At 50.5% G+C, this 9,290-nt stretch overlaps 1 protein-coding gene across 1 annotated transcript; it reads right to left on the reverse strand.

Annotated features, from left to right (window-relative positions):
• Positions 1-271: 271 nt before the first annotated feature.
• On the reverse strand, positions 272-8,834 carry LOC113408368 (alpha-2-macroglobulin-like; the record flags this gene model as incomplete). The annotated part of the gene is made up of 5 exons (XM_026661566.2): positions 8,754-8,834; positions 3,657-3,833; positions 3,095-3,176; positions 2,659-2,815; positions 272-346 (listed from the first exon to the last, which is right to left on the reverse strand). Coding segments are annotated over exons 2-5 (483 nt in total), but the record flags the coding sequence as incomplete, so codon positions are not given.
• Positions 8,835-9,290: the final 456 nt, after the last annotated feature.

Consider the following 9,290-nt stretch of genomic DNA (forward strand, 5'->3'; position numbering starts at 1 on the left):
CACCCTGCACCCCACAAGCCTCACCAGACCCCCTCCCCCGAGCGCTAGACACCAAAACAGCCCAGCCCCACCCCAACCTGCTGAATCTTCCTCCGACCCTGACCCCAGCCCAACTCTCCACAGCACCCTGACCCCCACCTTGGTAACAACCCCCCCCGACCTGTCAACTTCCCCTCCCCCCACTAACCCGCCTCCCCACTGCGCCCCACAGCACCCTGTCACCCCCAAATCTTGCCGGCCCCTCCCCGGGGACAGCCGGGCTTGGCCTCACCGTGAGCGGCTGCCCCAGCTCCAGCAGCACCACCGTGATGTAAGCCGAGAGAGAGAGCTCATCCACCACGCCGCCCTGAGGAGGAGAGAGACACCGGGAGCCGGCTCAGACGGAACTGCAGGGCATGTTGCCAGGAGCAGGTGAGCCGCTGCCCAGGACAGGCCCATTGGGCCTGAGAAGACCCGGCTCCAGCGCTCCGAGTGGCTGCGTTTGTGTCCTGCCTCCTGCTGGGTCCTGTCAGGCCCATCTGGGTCCCGAGCAGCTGCCCCCAGTCATAGCAGCCAGGGAGGCCACACGGTGGCAGTGAGTTCCACAGGCTACTTCAGGAGAGGCGGTAGCGGCTCCATAGCCATGGCTGCACTGGACTCCCAGCATAAAACCCTACCTGAGCCCCGCTGGAACCAGAGGCTGGGAAGTTGGTTTGAACTGACATTTGCCAGATTTCCTGTGAAGACCAGGGGCCGTTTCTGCAGAGGCTGAGGGATTCGCCCCTCGCTGGGTGAGTCAATGCTCATTAAATAGTCCCCTCGTGCAGGAATCTGGACTTTGCCTAAGATTTGTCTCCTTCTAGCTCCCAAATGGCCGGGTACAGCCCCAGCCCATTGTGACGTTATGAGTGTAATATAATATCTCACTGAAAGGTGACAGGGCCAGAAAGAGTTAATTAACTCACAGACTGACCTGGCCCATGGCCGAACTTTAGAGACTGGTTAGGAAGATATGTAAATGAATAGAGCTTTGAAATGCAAGTCTGCATTGTTAGAGATCGAAGGGGAGATGTTTGCTCAGGTCTTGTGATGTAAGCAAACAAGTCTTGTCTATTGCTATAACTTTAATTCAAAGATCAAAAAAGGAATATTAACGTTTATGAAGACAATTGAGAGAAATAGTATTATTGTCTCTATGTCTCTTTGAAGGTTGTGGTAACCTGTATCTGAACTGTTTAATGGATAAATTACCCTGTGCTAATTGCCATGATGTTTAGGAGAAGGAGAGTTAAGCCTATTGTTTTCTCAGGCCAAAAGGCTGCTGGAAATGTATAAAAACCTTGGGACACGATCCTTCTTCATCTCAGATCTGCTTTGGGTGTCAAGAGAGGGAAAACTTAATCCACAAGGATTGAGATCCCCAGTCATTGACTGGAGTCACCCTGAATATGGACATTGGATTATAACCTATGGATTTTTTCCAAAAGGACTTTTGGCAACTACAAGCTCATCTCTGCTATGTATCTGAGCCTCAAGAATTGGACTCAAGTCTGTGTGTATATTGATCTTTTAACCAACACTCTCTCTCTTTTCTTTTTTAATAAATTTTAGTTTAGTGAATAAGAATTGACTATAAAGGTGTATTTTGGGTAAGATCTAAGTTATCATTTGACCTGGGTCTGAGGCTTGGTCCTTTGGGATCAGAAGAACCTTTTCTTTTATATGATAAAATAAGATTTTCAGTAATCATCATCATATCTGACATGTGTGTCTGGATGGAGGCCTGAGGCTGGGCACTTTAAGGGAACTGCATTGTTTGGACATCTGCATAACCAGTGAGGTACTACAGAAGCTGCTTTGTGCTGGCTTGGTAAATCTAAGTATTGGAATATCCACCAGCATTTAGGGTTTGTCTACCCCGTTCTGTCTGCAGTTCACCCTGACTGAGTGACCTCAGCTGGCTCCCACGGGCAGCATCGTCACTCCCCTCTTGTAGATTCCCAGCTCCCTGCAAACTCCGGGCAGTGGCAGGAATTGGGCTGTGACTCGAGCTGGGTGGGAATTTCCTGCTGAAATGATTTCTCGACAGACGATGCAGTTTCCACAAAACCAAAACTTTGAGGGAAAATGTTACTTTTGCTGAAACGTTTCGATTTCCGTTGGGAAAATGGAAACGCAACATTCTGCTGTGGGTCGGCGGGGCCCAAATCGCAGCCTCTCGGGTTGGTGACCTGAATCTAAACCTTCCACTGCAAACCGGTTTAACATTCAGCTGCACAGGCTTCGTGCCCCCGTTCCCCCATGGACTCGGGCTCCTTCGGACTTCATCTCCCATGATGCACCGCGACCGCCCTTCTGACTGAGCCACATGGGGAGTTGTGGGAGTCCCATGACTTCAGGGCTGGGCTGGGCCCTGCCCCTCAGGCTCTCCGTGCCAGGCAATGGGTGGGGGGTCTGCTCAGTGCCCGCGGGGAGACCGGGCTGTGCAGGAGCCAGGGGGGCTGGGCCAGGGCTGCTCCCTCGTTCGGTGCAAGAACCCGCTGCCCCGGCCGTTCCAGCCATTCAGCCGTTGCTAAAAAACCCAGGGAAATCCCCCAAACCGACACGAGTGACAACAACCAGCTGCCATGGGGGGCCCCCAACCCCTTCCCCAGCTTCTCCCCTCCTCCCCCATCCCACCTGCAGGGCGTTGTTCAACAGCTTCCCCACACTGCGGAAGCAGCCGGTCTTCCGCTGGCGGTTGTGCAGCCACCCTAGGGCATCCTCTAGGTGCTTCTCATCAATGGAGATATAGGGCCTGGCTTGGCCAAAGGACTTGAGAACGAAGGCCGTCAGCCTGGGTGGGGAGAGACCCCGTGAGAGGGACACTCTGCAGGAGATGCTGCGGGCCAGGAGGGAGGTGCGTGGGGGACGGGGCTGGGGGTCAGCATTGTGGGGGGTGAGCAGAGATGTCAGGGGAGCCCAATATGGGAATGGGAGGATTTGGAGTGAGTATGTGGGGCAGAGCTGTGTGGGGAGCAGGACTGGAATAGCAGTGGGGCTGGGGGTCAGGCTGCAGCCCGGTAGGCCCTGCCCACCCAGAGCTCTGACTCGCCCGTGCCGTGCGGCCCCTCACCAGGTGTTGCCCCTGGCATCTCTCTTCCTAGAGGCGCTGTAAGAGCCGTCGTTGTGTTTATAGAGCAGCTCACGCTCGTAGCCTGCAGGGATGGGAGAGAGACAGCGAGTCCTGGATCCGTTCACCCCCCGAGGGGCTAGAATCCACCCCCAGCCTGCGCCCCGTGGGGCCCGCCAGCCCTCCCCTCCCCCACGACGCTGAGACTCAGAGATTCCAGGGGTCGGTTTGAATACGGGGATGGAGTTAAGGCTGAATTGGACCCCGATCCCCCCAAATGCTCCAGCGCCCTGACCTGGGGCTCGATCCCAACCAGCGCCCCCTCCTAGGGGGGAAAGGGCTCCTCTCCCATTTCCGGAACCCTGAGTCAAACAGTCCTTATGACCTGGGCCTCGGGACTGGTGCCCCAGAGAGGAAAGGCCAAGGATCTAATTCACTGACCCCCAGAGTCAGCCAGGGCCCTGATCTGGGGCTGGATTGGAACCCGGGCCCCAGAGGTGGCATGGACAGGGCCCTCACATGGCCCCGCCATGCCCTGGGGGCGCAGGGGTGGGAGGACACTCACCACTCTGGAGGAATCCCTGGGCCTTGTCTCTGATCTCCGGGCTCAGCTGCCCGCTCTTCTCCAGGTACTGCTGGATGTAGATGTTGGGAGCAAACCGGACCATGTTCTCCTCTCCGGATCCGTAGGGCTTGGCCAGCAGGCGGTCTATGTTCTGCAGAGCCGTGCCCATTATGTCTCCTGGCACCAAGGGAGTTGGGGAAGCAGAGAATTACCAGGCTGCACAATAGCTGCTCCGTCCCTAACACCACATCAGTGGAGCCCTGGCACGCGGGGGCCCAGAGCCCCCAGTTTGATTCAGGCCTGGTGGGGTTACACGGATATGTGGTGATGAATGGCCAAGACGCCAATGCCCTGGCACAACTTCATGGCATCACCGCAGGAGTCTATTGCCCCTCGCTGGGGACGAGGCCCTGGAGCACAGACTGCAGGGACCAGTCCTGCCCTGGCCCCAGACACCCACAAGACCTCATTGGTCTTTTCCATCCGTGATGCCCCGGCCTCTCTGATCAGAACCCTGGGCCACAGATGGGCTGGCTGGTGAAGGGCACCGTGCCCTGGCAGGAATGTGTGGTGTTTAGATGCTGCTGTAATTATTAGAACTGGGAGCACTGGCTGTTGGGAGTCTGAAAGGACAGGAAATAGGAAGGAGGGGGGAGGAGTTGAGGAGACAGAGTGAGCGTTACAAGCCATATGTTTGAGCCTTATCTGCTTGCAATCAGTGCTACAGAGATTTCTGAAGTAAGAAAGCGTGCTCTGCTAATCCACTGCCTTGGAGCAGAAGGGCAGTGTATATTTTACACTTTTCCCCTTGCAGATGATAAATATGAGACTGCACTCACTGCATTAAAGAACTTTTTTGTGCCAAAAGTGAATGTAGTAGCTAATTGCTACAGATTTCGCCAGCGTGAGCAGAAACCAGGGGAGACTATAATGCAGTATATTGCTTCCCTGAGGAGTCTGATTGTAACTTGTGACTTTGGGAATATGGCAGATGAGATGATTAGAGACCAGCTCATTGAGAAAACAACCATGCTTTGTGTAAGAGAACGCTTGCTTCTAGAACCACAACTTAGACTAGAAAAAGCAATAACCATTGCTACTCAGAGTGAGTCAGCTACAGATACAGGAGGCACAGTCCAGGCTGTGACTCCTTTGCAGAAAAGTTCACTATCGCTGCAGACAAACAATTGCAAGAGGAAAACTAATGAAAAGCCACTGAATTAGCAAATTCGAAATACAGTAAAAGCATACTTTCGCTGTGGATCCCCACACCATCTTGCAAGCTACACAGGATGTCCAGCAAAACTAGCTCAGTGCAATCATTGCAAAAAGATTGGGCATTTTGCTAAAGTATGTCGCAGTAGCCAGTCCAATCAACAGGTGCATGCAGTTACAATACCAGATGTTACTGTGCTGCGTGTGGACAAAATCACTACTGCACATATTCCAGAACAGATAATCATAGAATCTCAGGGTTGGAAGGGACCTCAGGAGGTCATCTAGTCTAATCCCCTGCTCAAAACAGGACTAATCCCCAGACAGATTTTTACCCCAGTTCCTTAAACAGCCCCCTCAAGGATTGAGCTCACAACCCTGGGTTTAGCAGGCCAATGCTCAAACCACCAAGCTATCCCTCCCCCACTGCATTGTAAACATTTCCACCATACCCTCAGGCAAATCACACTCTATTCAGCTAATGTTGGACACTGGCTCAGCAGTATCTATACTACCTGATTCCATTTATTTGCATTACTTTAAAGATGTGCCTCTTATTGAACCCAAACTTCAGTTGGTGTGCTATTTGCAAAACCATATTCCAGTACATGGCTGCCTGCCAGCAATAGTTACTTTTGGTGATTGCTGTGTAACTGCAGAGTTCTACGTTGTCCACAAAGGCACTCCTAACCTTGGCAGAGATTTATTGTCTGCTTTAAATCTCAGGGTAGTTAATGGACGAATTGATCTTCCTCAGCAAAGCACTCTTGCGGTACACACACCAGTTTCAGCTGGGACCCAACTCCAGGTTGAGGAGAAACTCAGCTGTGCTTATGGGTTTCTGCATAATGTTAAAATGCGGAATAATGTGATGCCTGTACGACAGAAATTACGGTGCTTACCATTTTCAGTCAGGGAAGCTCTTTCAGAGGAACTTAGAAAACTTGTTCAAAAGGACATTATTGAAGAGATTAACTCCTCGGAATGGGTTTCACCTATAGTAGTGACGCAGAAGAAGTGTGGAGACATTTGCCTTTGTGTGGATTTAAGGGAGCCAAATAAAGCTATTGTGATTGACAGCCATCCTCTTCCTCACATAGAAGAAGTATTTGCAGAACTCCGTGAAGCAAAGATGTTTTCTACTCTTGATTTGCAGAGCGCATACTACCAGGTTATGTTGCATGAAGATAGCAGAGCCCTCACAGCATTTATTACACATGATGGACTATTTCATTTTAAATGTGTTCCATACGGTCTCACATCAGCCCCAATTGCCTTCCAAAAAATGATGTCAGTGATTCTGAAGAATCAACATGGAGTTCAGTGCTATTTGGATGATATTATCGTGTTTGAAAATACTACTGAGGAGCATGACAATAACCTGCAGTCTGTACTAAACTGCATCAGCAAAGCAGGCCTCAAGCTCAATAGGTCCAAATGCAAATTTAGACAAACTGAACTCTCTTTTCTGGGGCATACAATTTCACAGGCTGGACTAAAACCTGACCCAGATCATATCATGGCAATTTCAAATGCTCCTCCTCCAACAGATTTGCAAATCTTACATTCCTTCTTGGGTCTTACCTCCTGGTATGCAAAATTCATTCCCTATTATGCCTCTGTCATTGAACCGTTACAAGAATTACTACGGAGCAGTTCAACCTTAGTGTGGACAACGGATGCACAAGCTAGTTTCAAAACCGTGAAAGACTTGATTGTACATAGTCCAGTACTTGCACTATTCAGTCCCGCATTGCCCACAATTGTAACTACTGATGCTTCTGATTATGGACTTGGGGCTATCCTCACACAACTTCATGAGGACAACACAGAGAGGACTGTTGCATTTGCTTCAAGGACACTAAGTAATGCTGAGAGAAAATATTCTACAGTCGAAAAAGAAGCACTTGCTTGTGTCTGAGCTACTGAAAAATGGAGAACTTACCTGTGGGGCCGCATGTTCACGTTGTGCACAGACCACAGCCCTTTGATGACGTTGCTTACCACAAAAGGACTGGGAAGAGCAGGATATCGTATTGCTAGATGATCTGCAAGACTACTCTCTTTCAATTATGAACTGGAATATAAGCCTGGAAACAAAAATGTGGTAGCTGATTGCCTTTCTCGCCTGTCTTTGCCTTCACCAGATGGTCCACCGGAGGATGAGGATGTAGTAGTTGAGCTTATTACAAGCACTCTTACTCCAGTTACAAGAGAACAATTTCAAGCTGCTTGTTCAGCGTGTCCAATTCAACAAAAACGACGGGAATTTCTGACAAAGAGATGGCCCAGTAACCCTAAAAGCCTTGACCCAGTTTTGCTACCTTGTTTTAGAGTTCGGGATGAACTTTCTTTGCTCGATGGCTGTGTGCTACAAGGTACACACCGGCTACTTGTGCCAGAAGAATTACAGTCAAAACTCATACACCTGGCACACGATACTCATCAAGGAATTGTCAGAACCAAACAACGACTACGGGATCTGTATTGGTGGCCAGGGATGGACTCTCAAACTGAAGCACTCATAAAATCCTGTGTCACTTGTCAAATGCATGATAAGACAGCAGTGACATGTACCCCTCCATTACAGCCTGTTCCTCTTCCTGAATCTGCATGGGAAAAAGTGGCGATTGACATTGTAGGACCCTTTGATACTGCTCCAATTGACTGTCATTATGCCATCACCTTAATAGACTATTTCAGTAAATGGCCTGAGGTAGCGTTTACATCGCAAATCTCTTCTGCTACAGTAATTAAGTTCCTCTCTTCAGTTTTTAGCAGGGAAGGTAACCCCAAAGAACTGGTTTCAGATAATGGTAGTCAATTTACTTCCCTGGAGTTTGAAACTTTTCTAGCAGAGAGGAACATTTTACACAGAAGGTCATCCCTATATTACCCTCAAGCCAATGGGGAAATTGAACGGTTTAACAGAAGTTTGAAAGAGAGTTTGCAAATGGCTCAACTGGAAGGGCGAATGTGGATAACCTTCACGACTGATTTCTTGCAAGCATACCGGGCTACACGACATGCCACAACGCAAAGATCACCCGCAGAGTTACTGCATGGGAAACAGATGACTACTAAACTGAACATTGCTGGATTGTTAAAGGCATGACCTGATGCCCCAAACGAGGATGATGTGAGAAAAACAGGTGAACAGAACCAAGCAAAGTCTAAGGCTTTCACAGACAAGCAGTGGAGTGCTAAGGAACCAAAGTTTGAGTGTGGTTCCTTCGTTAGAATACGAAAACCTGGAATCTTACGCAAAGGGGACCATAAATTCACAGCTCCTCTTAAAATCATACAGAAGAAGGGACTTTACACCTATCGACTTTCTGATGGGCGGGTATGGAATGCTTCTTATCTTGCACCTGCCTATGCACCAAGAGGAGATTATGCCAACACCCAGTCTGCATTGGATGACTTCACCGTAGAACCACCACAACAAGACATTGCACTGGAACCGGGGCTTGAGAGACGGCCTGTCAGACCCAGACGACCACCTGCCTGGACTAGAGTCTATGTTATGTACTATCTACAGTGTTTTCAGTGTAATATTTCTGCCAACAGTATAGTGTCTTGTTTCATATTTGTTCCTGTGGTTAGAACAATGTTTATTTTAATTGGGAAATTTTCTTAAGAGAGGAGGGACTGTGGTGTTTAGATGCTGCTGTAATTATTAAAACTGGGAGCGCTGGCTGTTGGGAGTCTGAAAGGACAGGAAACAGGAAGGAGTGGGGAGCAGTTGAGGCTGAGTGAGAGTTACAGAGGATGCAGCAGCAGCTTGGTAAAGAGGTTTCCATTGTAAAAATAAAGTCCTGTTGAAGTTTGTTAGTACCTTGCCTGGCTGATACAACAGGATGGGGCCGGGGAATTCCTTACCCAGGACAGTCACGTGGGCCCGCTCGGACCCCGCCAGGACGTTCGCTGGCAGCTGCAAGGAGATTTCTTCGGAGGCTGCGTAACACGAAGGCAAAGACAAATCGTTAAAGGCCTGTTGGGAACCTGCCCCTGCCTCCAGCCAATCAGATCCCTCCGTTCCTCACCGTTTGGGGCTCTCACCCAGTCACAGCCCCTCTCTCAATCCCAAGCTCCCCCCGCCGTGGCACATACGTGCCCTTGAGGGCGAGGGCTGGGGGTTCTCAGCGGAGGGTCCTGCCTGTGGGAGCTGGTCCCTCTCCCGGCCCCAGAGAGCCGGTGTGACGAGCTCTGCAGGGAGCATCATACACACGGGGACCAGGCTGCAGGGGAGAGGAGCTGGCGCAACAGGGCCCCAGTGAGACTTGGGAGCAGGAGCCGGACGTGCTCGAGCCTTCGGCCCATGGCAGACGGTTCCATAACTGCCCACTAGGGGGTGCATCTTCCCCAGGCCGCTGGGCCTGGACCCTGTCCCAGGCAGGACATTGGCCTGGATGCCCC

Source organism: Terrapene carolina, unplaced genomic scaffold (genome assembly GCF_002925995.2).
Source record: "Terrapene carolina triunguis isolate 2854851 unplaced genomic scaffold, T_m_triunguis-2.0 Scaffold10690, whole genome shotgun sequence".
In the NCBI taxonomy this organism is placed as follows: Eukaryota; Metazoa; Chordata; order Testudines; family Emydidae; genus Terrapene; species Terrapene triunguis.